Source organism: Eupeodes corollae, chromosome 2 (assembly GCF_945859685.1).
Source record: "Eupeodes corollae chromosome 2, idEupCoro1.1, whole genome shotgun sequence".
In the NCBI taxonomy this organism is placed as follows: Eukaryota; Metazoa; Arthropoda; class Insecta; order Diptera; family Syrphidae; genus Eupeodes; species Eupeodes corollae.
In genome coordinates this window covers 42,815,521-42,828,733 of record NC_079148.1, presented here as the reverse complement: position 1 = coordinate 42,828,733, position 13,213 = coordinate 42,815,521, and the positions used below count along the sequence as shown (strand labels likewise).

General features: G+C 35.2%; 1 protein-coding gene across 2 annotated transcripts; it reads left to right on the top strand.

The window, feature by feature from the left end:
* On the top strand, positions 1–13,148 carry LOC129948275 (actin-related protein 2). 2 transcript variants are annotated; one of them, XM_056059208.1, is made up of 8 exons: positions 1–230; positions 5,976–6,086; positions 6,300–6,314; positions 11,507–11,722; positions 11,778–11,987; positions 12,091–12,240; positions 12,316–12,594; positions 12,660–13,148. In XM_056059208.1, exons 1-8 carry the CDS (start codon positions 183–185, stop codon positions 12,828–12,830), a joined length of 1,200 nt encoding a protein of 399 aa, XP_055915183.1. In that variant the 5' UTR covers positions 1–182; the 3' UTR covers positions 12,831–13,148. The 2 variants fall into 2 exon arrangements, with proteins under 2 accessions (XP_055915183.1, XP_055915184.1); XM_056059209.1 differs by lacking the exon at positions 6,300–6,314 and having other exon boundaries at positions 2–230.
* The last annotated feature ends 65 nt before the right edge of the window (positions 13,149–13,213 follow it).

Sequence of the window (13,213 nt, the reverse complement as noted above, 5' to 3'; positions counted from 1 at the left end):
CTCCTCGAAAGCAAAATTTGACAGTCTTCAAAGTTTCTGCTTATTTTTTTGCATTGAAAAGATAAAAAGTTAATTAATTTCATTCATATAAGGAAAATTATTTATTTTCCTTAAATTATAATAACTCAATAAGATAAGCATTATTTCCTAACTGTTTAATTAGTCTAAAATAGTTAGTAAAAATGGATAGCAAAGGGCGAAATGTAATAGTTTGTGATAATGGAACCGGTGTATGTATGATTTTTTTTTGTAATCTTTTTTCCTTCTTAAATTGTGTTTCTTTTTATTAAATTATAATTTTTCTTGGCTTTATTAAGGAGAATTTAATAGATTTTTATCGAATTGTGTTTAAGAAATTTTAAACGTTTGCTGGATTTTCTTTTTTTTTATCTTGAGTGGAAAGTGTGTGATATTGATTGGACGGACAAGAATGTTATCTATGGGTTTGTGTGTGACACATAAGTGACCCGCCCTCATTTCTGGATGCTTTCGATTGTCTTCTGATTCTATATTTTTGAGGATATCTTATCTACTTTGGGCACTTCCTAATTTGGTCGTAGTTTTGGTATCCATTTGAAGGGTGATGTTGTTGGTTGCGACACATTTTGCCAGATGTTCAAAAGACTCCGCAAATCAAACTAGGCTACCTGTCTACCCATGTAAGGAAATTATAACAAGCGCTCGACCATAAAGCATAAAGTTTTCCATTGAATTTTTCAACAAAAACTTAAAATTCGTAATTTTATTTAAATAAATGACTCAAATCGGTTGAGTATGCTTTAATTTATTTTCCCTTGTTATTATTTACAAAGGAATTGCATTAGTTACGTACATTTGTTTGTTATTTAAATGGCAACAGTTGCAGCCTTGAAGTTCAAATGACTAGGTTTAGAATTTAACATATTCGCGAACGTAGACTAATAAAAGGTTCTTCCCGCTCTGCTGCATTTGTAAGTTGGAAATAAGTAGGTTGGCTTGTGAGGTGTACATAAATTGTTTAACTCAGTTTGGTATCATCATTGCTGGAGTCAAACAAAAATTTGCAACTAATATGGGACTGTTGCAAATAAAAGCACATTCAATTTAATAAAATTTGTCATCTTGAGATTTATGCAACAAATGCTTCCATAACTCTTCTAACACTATTTTTAGACGTTTTTACAAAAAAGAATCAACCCAAAAATGTAAAAAAAATGTATTTAAAGGTATATACAGCTGTGGACAACTAATTAGAAACATTACTTGCTTCTCATTTCCATATTCACTTTATCAAGTGTGACTAGAATAGCGATATCCAAAACGGTGTAATATAAGCGTTATTACATAATTGTTTGAAAAAGCATAATTTGTGCATAAGTCTTTGCAAAGTACACAATAAAATCAAGGTAGAGTATAAAAAGTGTTCGTTTCAACTGGTCACCTAATTAGAAACAGTTAAATTACATTTGATTTGGGTAAAATAAAAATTATTTTATTATTTTGCATTGGTAAGTAGAAAATTCTGAATTGTCTGCAAACGTTTTTAAAGAATAATTTTTAAATCTTGGATGTAATTACAATGGTAAAGAGTTTCATATCAAATGAACTGTTCTGTAAAGAAAATTAATCATTTTCAAAACTTCGGGACTGCTGAAAATGTACCTCGTAAAAAACGGGCCCGTAACACAAGCTGCCAAATAGATCGAGCAATTAGTAGGCTGGCCAAATTACCCAAAATAAGATCCACAGAGATACAACGCCAACTTTCGGTTGCATTCGATGTCCCGATAGGGCTACGCAAGTTGCATGGTCATGTTTCTCGGAAGAAACCATTAGTAACCGCAAGGTAACTTAGACTTAGAATAGAGTACGCAAAATCACACGCCAACTGGACAACAAACGAATGGAATGAAACGTGTAGAGTGACAAAACTAAAATAAATAGAATCGGCCAAGATGGTGCACGTTATGTCCGAAGGCCAAAAGGAACAGCGTTCCACCCTAAATACGTTTTTCCAAAAATTAAGAATGGAGGCGGCTCGCTTAACGTTTGGGGTTGTTTCTCGTGATGTGGAGTTGGCCCAATCCATCGAATCTATGGAACCCTGATAGCCGTTAAATACATTGACATTCTTAAGGAACGATTAATGGATTGGGACGATGAAAACATGCCAGTGATATGGAAGTTTCAGCAAGACAACGACCCCAAGCACACTGCTGGAATTACGAAACAGTTCTTTAGGGACCAATCGATAACAGTTCTGGAATGGGCATCATCAAGTGCAGACCTACATCCGATAGAGCATCTTGGGCAGATAATAAAAGAGCTGTTGCTCTTAAAATTAACTCCAACAATGATGTTCTTTCGAAGGTATTAAAGATAATAATAAACTGCTTGGAAGGCTATACCCGTAGATCAGTGCAGGCGGCTTATTTCATAAATGGAACGAAGATGTCGGGAAGTTTTGAAGCAAAAAGGTTTCGCAACAAGGTATTAAAGATAAAGAGAAGGTAAATAATATTATAAAGTTATAAATTTTATGATACGATATGATTTTCCTCTTTGTTTCTAATTAGTTGTCCACCAATAAACGCTGTGTTTTCGCAGAAACTGCCATATAAAATAAATGTTATGTTTGGGAAACATTGTATTAAGTTAAAAAAATATATTTTGAAAACAAAAATATTTTTTCAAAAAAAAAAAAACAGTTAACGCATTCACGGTAAATTCTTGGCCGACCTGATTTTCAGGAAGTACGGTCTTATAACGGTACTAAGCCTTAAAGCGCACAAAACAATCACTTTTCGTTGATGCCATGGCTAACAATCTCGTAGATTCTTATTTGCCCAAATAATGCAAATTCTTCTCTTTAACGAATTCACTGCGTTAAAATTGTATCAATTATGCTGACCATTAAAATTACTAAGTGCACGTAACGCATTTTGATTTAAACGCCCAATTTCAAAAAACAATTAAAACAATCTTAAGTCACTGCTCAACTGTGCACCTCTCACTTGTTGAATTCTTCGAAGAAAAACAAAGTAATGTTAAATAAATTTGGGCAAAAAACTTGACGTTAAGTTGTGATCAAAGCTAAGGTCATGCTATAAACTTGGACAACAATTAAATCAAGTTGAAAATAACAAACAAACGATACATCATCAGCTACATAATATACAGCTTGAAGGTATTTTGTGTAATTTTTGATAGGTTTATAAAAGCCAAAAGTTAAAAATTATTGTAGAGTTAATTAATTTAATTGTAATCAGCTTTTTTTTTGGTTTTACATTTTAATTTATTGAACTATAGAAATTTATATACATTTGGCTTAATTCTAACATAAATAATATTTAACAATAACTTCAACTAAAACTTTTGTTGGCACAAAGGGGGTCTAACTTTATACATTGATAAAATTCAAAATTTAACATTTGTTTAACATGAAGCTCGGGTTGTTCAGTCCCGGTTGTCCTGATAGAGGTTGGTTGGGTGTGGCGGTGTTCAGCCGCGGTAGTATGCTGACTCCAGGCCAGCATAGAAGGAGACGTCGTCGTCAATGGGGATAGTTTGTCCAAGATATCCATACCACAAAGGTATCTCGGGTCCGGGTGCCGTTCCTGATTGGCCATCCTTCTCATTAATAGGTTAGGGTGGCTGGCGACTTTGGTGATTATCTTCCTTGCTGCCTGTGCAAGGAATTGGTCAAGTGGCTTGATTTCAGCTTCTTCGTAGACTCTACGATTACTATAGTGATTCTGTCGTTGACGGTCGAATTGTAGATCGGTGCATATCCTTAGTATCTTCCTCTCGAAGACATTAAGTCTTTCCATTGCAGTTTTTGATATGGTGAACCATATCGGAAAACCGTGAGTGTCTTAGCAGTTGTTTGTATATCAACATTTTCGTTGGTTGGCACTGGCTGGTGAGATGTCATCAGGCTGTAGAGGAACGGTCCAAGTTTCGATCCTTGGGCGATTTTAGCCTTTACGTCTCTAATCGTTGACTTGCAACTATCTATTTCTACGAAGAAGTTTCTGAAAGAAAGAAAACAAAACAAAATTTTTATTATTGGCTGTGGGATATTAAAAATTCGGAGCTTATGGATGAGGGCATCAATCCATACGCTGACGAAAGCTTTCTCGACATCCAGAAAGCATCCAACTGTGGCTCGGTGGCTATTGAAGCAGCGGTGGTGTCAGACTGAAACTTTAGAAGTGGATGGATCGTTGAGTGAGCCTGTCGGAATCCAAACTGCATGTCGGGGATGATGCTATGCTCTTTGCAGAATTTCTTCAGTCTCCTTAAAATAACTTCTTCCAGAATTTTGCTGATGTTGTTGGTACTGCCCTTTCTTCGCGATTGCCACTACTTTGGCTGTCTTCCATTTTTTTGGAAAGTAGCCGTTGTTGATGCAGTTATTTATGATAATAGTCAAGATTATCAAAAAAAACTTGAGGAAGTCTTTTCAGGATATAGTTGGGAATCCCGTCCATTCCAGTTGACTTCTTCGGTTTTAAGTTGTTAATGATATCAGCTATCTCCTCACGATTGCAGAATTTATGGGTATTTGCTGGTTCATCAGCTTTGCAGTTGTCGTCAAATTGAACTTCAATGTTTGGCTGCTGAATCAACTGGATGGTTTCTACTTCGTTGAGGAAGGCTTGATCCGTTGATGGTTTTGGAGTGAACCTCTGTTCCAAGTGTTTGGCAAAAGCTTCCACTTTGTAATTCGTTGAAGTTAGCTCGATGTTGTTGCTCATCATGACTTCCGGCAGTGGTTTTCTCCTACCGATGAGGCGGTTTATTTCCTTGAAGGCGTTTGGTCCCGGTTTTATCTCCCTCAATCTCTTTTTGAAGGAGATGTCGTTGTAGTGTCGGATGGAGTTTCGGAACATAGGTTAGGTTAGGTTATAGTGGATGTCCAAGATAGAAACAGACACACTTAGGCCAGTTTAATGGCCCATTGTGATACCACATGAATCTTGAGGCTTCCTCCTAAGCTCAATGGAACCAGCTTGAGTCGCTTACGAAACGTGAGAGGCTGGTTATACCGATATGATTTAGATCGTTAAAGAAGAATTCTCCTAGGTAATTCTTGCGTTTTCGAGCTAGAGCAGGGCATGTGCAGTAAAGATGAAGAACCGTTTCTTCCTCTTCCATACAGCTTCTGCAAAAGTCATTTGAGAATACGCCTAGTCTCGTTTCGTGATTTCCTATTAGACAATGTCCGCTTATGACACCTATTATCGAGCTTATATGCGATCTGCTTAGAGAGATCAAGCACCTTGAACCTTTTAAATCCAGTGTTGGCCAGATGTTTTTTGTGGCTTGACACGTGGTGATGTTGTTCCACCGGGTGCCTGCCCTCCTCGCAGCGTCTTGCATTAGCAACAGTTTACAAATGGCGATTGGTATGCCAGTACTTGCCAAACGTTACATTATGTTCAAACATTCCAGTTCGCTCTTGACAGTCCGGTATTCAGGGTTCACCATGTTGAGTTCCCTCTGATGAATCCTCTGGCGGCGCTTTCTCAGCATTTGTCGGTGGTTAATTGTAATCAGTTCAACTTTCATCTCATATATGTGTGCTCTGAGCCCACAAATAGTATTCACATTTTGGGGGAAAAAAATCTTTGATTGCTCTTTTTTTATTTTAAGTTGTAAGTTATAACATAAGTGATGAGCTTTAACCATTTTAATTCAAATTTGTCTGCTTTCTACTTTTAAATTTCCTTGCAACTTTTTGAAATACGCAAAAATGAGTTCACTCCCAAAAATAATAAAAACCATCCATTTTATACGTTGGAGCATAGAATAAAAATTGATAATGAGTAAGACGTCAAACAGTAAGATCTTCAAAGGAAATGTAGATGATATACAAAAAACAACAGGGTCATATCTTAGACACTATTTGTAAAGAACTAATTCTAAACCCTATACAAAATAATCACGATTTTAATAAATAAAGGCAATTGTTTTTTTTAATCTCATTTCAGTTTGTAAAATGTGGCTATGCTGGCAGTAACTTTCCAGCGCATATATTTCCCTCAATGGTTGGAAGGCCAATAATCAGAGCGGTCAACAAAATTGGTGACATTGAAGTCAAGGTTTGTAAAATAAAATCCTCAACAAATATTCTTTTCTTTTTTTATCAACACTAGATTTATAAGTAAGACAAAAAAAAATGATTAAAATGTTCAAAATTATATATATATTTAATATAAAAAAAGTATTTTTAGATTTTTTTATAAACAAGTTATTTTATATAAATTATAAATTTATTCTTTTCTTTCCTTTTATTTTTGGAATTATTTTTACAGGATTTACATGTCGATGTAAGTCTATAGTTTTACAATTTAAATCCACATTTATCCAAAGAGTCGATTATTTTGATATGATCATTATATGTACGGAAGTTTTTCCTAAGTGTTTTTTTGTTATTTATTATTTGTTTAATTACTTTTTTTTACGAATTCGTTTTTTTTTTTTAAATTAGTTGCTGCTTGTTGTTTTACCTCATTTTTCTGTTTTCTTTTTGAAATGTTTATTGGTGCGTTTTAATTTTTATCTAATGTCTTGTTTGATTGTAATAGTAAAAAAAATCAAAACAGCTTTAAATTATGTTAACCCAATCAAGTGGTTCTCTTGAGTATTTTCACATTTAAAAACGTTTCTTTTGTAAACGATATGGTAGATAAAAAATACTCCTGTTACAAACAACATTTAAAATATGGATCTATCCTCATTTAAGTACAGGGTATTTACGAGAACCGAACAAGTTTCTACGCAGCTTGCAGCTGATTGTTGTTTTACTATAAAAAAAACATAAACAATTTGAGCTTTTGTGTAATAACCAAACGCCCTTTTACAAATACTAAACAGGCTCAATACGCAGCTAATTTTTACAAGGTATGTTGATTCCTTCAAAATTAATAATGAAGTTAAATTCATGCTTTTGCTATTTTCTGGTATAATAACATCTTTGATCATTTTGAAAGTATACAATGATTCATTTTTTATACAAAAGTTTAGACTTTGTTTATTAAGTGCGAACAAAAAAAAAAAAACAAAATTATTGAAATAACCGCTTTGGGAGTATTTGCATCATGTGTTTTTAGCAATACTGGTTTTAAATGCACCCTAAGTTCGGTAACTATTCGCGTAAACACGTTTTCTTGCGCTTCCCCTCAGAACAAACACATTAATTCGCATCATGTTTGTAAGAAATTGACGTGGTTTTAACGCCACGAAATGTCTTACAATTAAGGTTCAATTGTTCGTGTTTTATAACTTATCTTGTTGAAACAAACCACACGTTCAATTATTGTGAACGTTCGAAATGGTAAACAGAAGTTACGATAAACACAAATAATAAAGTTATAAAAAGCTTACTTACGTTTTAATTCTTCACTTAGATAAGAAAGTGAAGATGGTATCAAAATAGATAGTAATAGTAATACTAGGGTTGCTACTTATATTTCTGGCCTAGTAATGAAAAAACAAAGAATTTCGTTTAAAATTGGTTTTATTGTTTTTCAAAATATACTCCATGAAGAGCAATACACTTTTGCATGCGTTTGAACCAATTTTCGTAGTACTTTTTCCACTCCGATTGAGGTACGTCCAAGACATAGTTTTTGAATGCATCAACGGCTTCTTCAGGGGTCGAAAAACGATATCCGCGCATTTTCTTTTTTAATGTGCGGGAATAAAAAGAAGTGATTGGGTGCCAAATTGAGACTGAACGGCGGGTGACCCATTATTTCGATGTTTTGGAGAATCAAAAATTCCTTTGTTTGAGCCAATGTGTGAGCTTGCATTGTCATGATAATAAAATGATTCACCTCTTCTTCTGTTTTTTTTTTCGAATTTCTCCGATGGCTTCTGGTGAACAAATTGTCGTATACCATTCCTAATTGAACGACTTGCTTTGCTGACTTTACACGCTACTGTGACCGGTAATGCCGAAGAAACAGGCACCTATTTGCTACGATGTCCTTCTTCCGCGAACAACTTTTGTTGGATTTGGGTCATCTTGGAAGACCCATACAGTCGATTGCTGTTTTGTTTCGGGCTCATAGGCATAGATCCATGAATTGGTCTGTGTAGATATTATACACAGCCTTTGATGCACCTTGACTATTTTTTCACCATTTCCTTGCACCAATCGACGCGAGCCTTCTTTTGGGCGTTTTTCAGATTATGCGGGATTCAACGCGAACAAATCTTTTTCACGGTCAAATATTCACTTACTTACTTAAGGTCTCGCTACAGTCCTGTGTGAACTAGGGCCTCACCCAACAAACTTCTCCATCTAGCTCGGTCCCTAGCTAGATGTCTCCAGTTTCGCGCTCCAAGTTGGGTGAGGTCACCTTCCACTTGTGCGCTGTCCTGTAGGTGCGAATTCGAAGACTTTCCATGCGCTCTACGTGACCCAGCCATTTAAATCGTTGGACTTTTACCCTTCTGGCTAAGTCTACGTCGCTGTACAGCCCGTACAGCTCGTCGTTCCATCTTCTCCTCCACTCCCCTTCGATGCATACAGGACCGTAGATCACACGAAGAACTTTTCTCTCGAAGCGACCCAAGGTGCCTTTATCCGCATTTGTCATAGTCCATGCTTCTGCACCGTATAGCAGGACGGGGATGATAAGGGTCTTATATAGCAACACTTTTGTCCCTCGAGAGAAGACTTTACCATTCATTTGCTTTCTTAGTCCAAAGAAACAGCGGTTAGCAAGAGTTATTCTGCGTTTGATCTCAGTGCTGGTGTCCTGGACTACCTCAAAGTTACGTCTGTCGATGGTGACAATGTCATCAGCATATGCCAGTAATTGGACAGACGTTTGAAAGATAGTGCCTCTAGTGTTGACATGTGAGCTCTGCACTATTGTTTCAAGCACAATGTTAAAAAAATCACATGACAGCGCGTCACCTTGTCCATGGTCATCCTGCAGAAACGGACTAGTTTGGCAGGGATGCCAAAACTAGACATGACTCTATACAGCTCGTCCCTGTATATACTGTCATATGCGGCCTTGAAATCGATGAAAAGATGGTGGGTGTCGATTTGGTATTCTTGGGTTTTTTTCAGCCATCCGCTCTGGCGGCTTTATTAGACTTCAGCTTAGATATGGCAATCTTTACTTCGTCTAAGTCAGGAGGACGGGATTGTATACTTTCGTCACTATATTGAATGGATCATCCTGCCTGACAGCGGAATTCAGTTCTTCGTCGCGGTTATATAGTCTGCAGAAGTGATCCTTCCATATCCTCAGCATTGACTGCAGTTCCACTTTCGTGGTTTATTTACCTGTGAATTTCGTTTCACCTGTTCATAAAACTTTCGAACTTCATTCCTGCTTTTAAACCTCTCAACATCTTCGACCGCACTCTTCTCATGTCCACTCTTTTTCCTTCTGAGAAGTCGGCGTTCCTCTCGCCTCTTCTGCTCATAGAGCTCATGAGCAGCTCTTGTCCTTTTATGCAGCGCTGCTTTGCGTGCCTGTTGTTTGGCTGCATTTGCCTGCCGAAATTCCTCATCAAACCAGGGGTTCCTTGTTGGTGGCTGTTTGAAACCCAGCACATCAGAGGCGGCTTCTCTGATTGAATCTTGGCACTGTTGCCACTGGTTTTCGATACATTGTGTTGGCGGTAGAGAACTTCGAGAGAGGTTACTTGTAACTCGGTCGGAAAAGGATTTGGCGATCTCTGGCGCTTGTAGCCGTTCGACGTTGTACCTTCTCCCAGCACCTCCCTGTTTTGCCTTGGGTCTGGAAATCCGAGGTGCTACCTTGGCTACAACGAGGTAGTGGTCCGAGTCGATGTTAGCTTCTGGGAAAGTTCGTACATCCATAATGCTGAAAGCGTGTCTGGCATCGATCGCAATATGGTCAATCTGGTTGACGGTAGACGGTAGATCATGTTCAAATGTTCATGTAATATTTTATTGATGAGCGAACGATGACCATGATTGAATTCGTTATACCAGTTTTTTGCAGTGCTTTAGGATGGTGCTTTATAGCTGTAGAAAGAATTAAGTTCATTGCTGCACTGTTGTCTGCATAATCCACGTCGAAACTTATGCAAAATAATCGCACCAAAATGTTCACGAGTTAATTCCATTTTTTGCCCGAGATCCACTTTTTAAGTAACTGTCAGCATTACAAATCGCATTTAAATGAAACATGTTCTATAGAAGATTATGGTTAAAAATGACAAACTTTCCGTTAAAAATGAAAGATAGTGCCTGGCAACACGTACTTTTACCTAGGCTAGAAATATAAGTAGGAACCCTCGTATTTCGACGCAGTGTCAATAGCCAGTCTAAAATTTGTGTTTTTTTTTTTGTTGATTTCTCTTTATTGTAAGCCTAATAAATAATAAATTCAGTGCCGAACGCAGCACGCCCAAAAATCTAATAAGTCGCAAGAATTTCCAAGAACATCGTAAAAGAATTAATTTATTTATTTTAACAATTTTCACCCATGCGTTCGGCGTTAGAAGTCGAAAACTTCAACTATTAATTATTCTTACATTACAAAATAATATAATTAGTAAGTTAATGAATTTTAAGTGGAATATAACATAATGTCATAATTGGAATTTAGTTCAAAACCAACAAGAAGACACTTATGCTCTTTTCTCAAAACTATGATATATTCTCATTTAAGAACATAATTCGATACAAATTAGTCAGTAGGTTGATGATAGTGTTTTCTGAATTTTGAAGTTTTCGCTGTTATCAAGAAACCATAAGCATCTTGTATTTATATAAGTCTTGCAAAGGATTATAATATAATTATATTCGCTCTATAGACTTCCCTTATATTGATTCAAGTTGTTTTTTTCTTATACTAATTTCGTCTGCGATCTTCAATTACCGATCTTGAAATACCATTTCGTTGACCCCCTGATAAAATCAACCACAAAAAAAATTGGTAACTAGAATATTAAAAGTGACTTTAGGAAACTATTTTCAAGACCTTTTTTTATATTTATTATAAATTAATATGATTTGGGCTAAAAAGCTAGTGGTCAGGAAACTAGGGTTTGAATTATTTCAGTAGATAATTATGGTCTTAAATGCAAAGCTTTTATACATTTTACGGAAGGTTAATTTTAGAATTTGAACATTTTGTTTGTATTTTTATCAATTTGCATGCATTGAAATGATAACACATAAAAAAAATGCGATTTCAATGTTATTCTCACAAAATCTAGTTTTCTTTTGTTTGTTGTTTTTTGAACGCACATCTATGATAAGTAAAACTATATTTTTGCGAATGCAGACAAATTTTATTATTTTTAGTCTTAATGATGTATAATTTTGAATTATTTTGCTGTGTTTTTGTGTTGTTAGAATTTCAATTTAAAATTTTTTCTTTATGTTGTTTTCTTTTTTGTTTCTTTTTGATTTAATTTAATATCGAAAGATATAACACCCTTTAATATCCTTAAAAAAAAAAATAATATTTTAAAAACCCCAAAAAATTGTGTTTATGTGTATAATGTAATTTTAATTTAGGATTTAATGGTTGGAGATGAAGCTTCGCAATTAAGATCATTGTTGGAGGTATCATATCCGATGGAAAATGGTGTTGTGCGCAACTGGGAAGATATGTGTCATGTATGGGACTACACATTTGGTGAGAAAAAAATGAACATCGATCCTACAAATACAAAAATTCTTCTCACTGAACCACCAATGAATCCAACAAAAAACCGAGAAAAAATGATTGAGGTACGTTAGCATTATATTTTCCACATATATGTAAAACTTTAAAACATGACTACAGGTCATGTTTGAAAAATATGGATTTGATTCAACGTACATTGCTATCCAAGCGGTGCTCACGCTGTATGCTCAAGGGTTAATATCTGGGGTGGTAATCGATTCTGGCGATGGAGTAACGCATATTTGTCCGGTTTATGAGGAATTCGCTTTGCCACATTTAACAAGGAGACTCGATATTGCTGGTCGAGATATTACCCGATATTTAATAAAGGTACGTTTTAGGAATAGAGCCAAAATGTGAAATTTAGCAAAGTTCTCTTCCCTTAATTTCAAATAAGTAAAAATATTTGTTTAATGTTTTAAATCTTTTGCAGTTACTCTTGCTGCGTGGATATGCATTTAATCATTCAGCTGACTTCGAAACAGTTCGAATGATGAAGGAGAAACTCTGTTATATTGGCTATGACATTGAAATGGAACAAAGACTTGCACTTGAAACAACTGTTTTAGTTGAATCGTACACGGTAAATATATTTAAATAAAATAGAAATGTTCCAAGCTCCAGAAGTTTATTTATTTATTTTTTTGATTATGTTAAGCTTCCCGATGGTCGAGTGATAAAAGTCGGTGGTGAAAGATTTGAAGCACCAGAAGCTTTATTTCAGCCTCATTTAATCAACGTTGAAGGGCAAGGTATTGCCGAACTAGTATTTAATACAATCCAAGCTGCCGATATTGATATGCGACCAGAATTGTACAAACACATTGTCCTCTCTGGTGGTTCTACTATGTATCCAGGTCTTCCGAGTCGTTTAGAACGAGAAATTAAGCAACTGTATTTAGAGCGCGTTTTAAAAAATGACATAGACAAATTATCGGTAATTAAATATTATTTGTCTTTTAAGACTGAATGTTCATTAATATTTAATATTTTTTTTTACAGAAATTTAAAATTCGTATTGAAGATCCGCCAAGACGAAAAGATATGGTTTTCATTGGTGGAGCTGTTCTTGCTGATGTTACAAAAGATCGCGATGCATTCTGGATGTCCAAACAAGAATACCAAGAGCAAGGACTTAAAGTATTACAAAAACTCACGAAAAGAACCCAATAACGCGTGGCGCTTTGCTTTCATGTAGTTGTCTTACTTTTAAGTTTAAAAACAATTTTTATATTCCATTATTTGTTATTTTATATTTTAACTGTCCGTATTTACATGCATTATATTTTGTAACTCGTAAAACTTCTTACTATTTAAAATAACGAACAAAACAAATTACGGCTTAGTTGTATCTTTGAAAAAGAATTAGGACATTATAATTATTTGTTATTCTTTTTTTAACGAGGAGTATATGAATTTTTAATATTAAATGTAACGTGTATAATAAAATTACAACTAATTGTTGTTAGATACTCTTTCACGATACATAAATTTCGTTCTCGTACATTTGTTGTTATTAAATGCCAAACATAACAAAATCTTAATTATTGCGTTCA

What these genes read in the sequence shown, in the direction of transcription:
- LOC129948275 (XM_056059208.1), top strand. Translation starts at nt 183, where the DNA reads ATGGATAGCAAAGGGCGAAATGTAATAGTTTGTGATAATGGAACCGGT. An exon ending in TTTGTGATAATGGAACCGGT is followed by an intron (nt 231 to 5,975) that starts GTATGTATGATT and finishes ATCTCATTTCAG; the next exon opens with TTTGTAAAATGTGGCTATGC. An exon ending in TTTTAGTTGAATCGTACACG is followed by an intron (nt 12,241 to 12,315) that starts GTAAATATATTT and finishes GATTATGTTAAG; the next exon opens with CTTCCCGATGGTCGAGTGAT.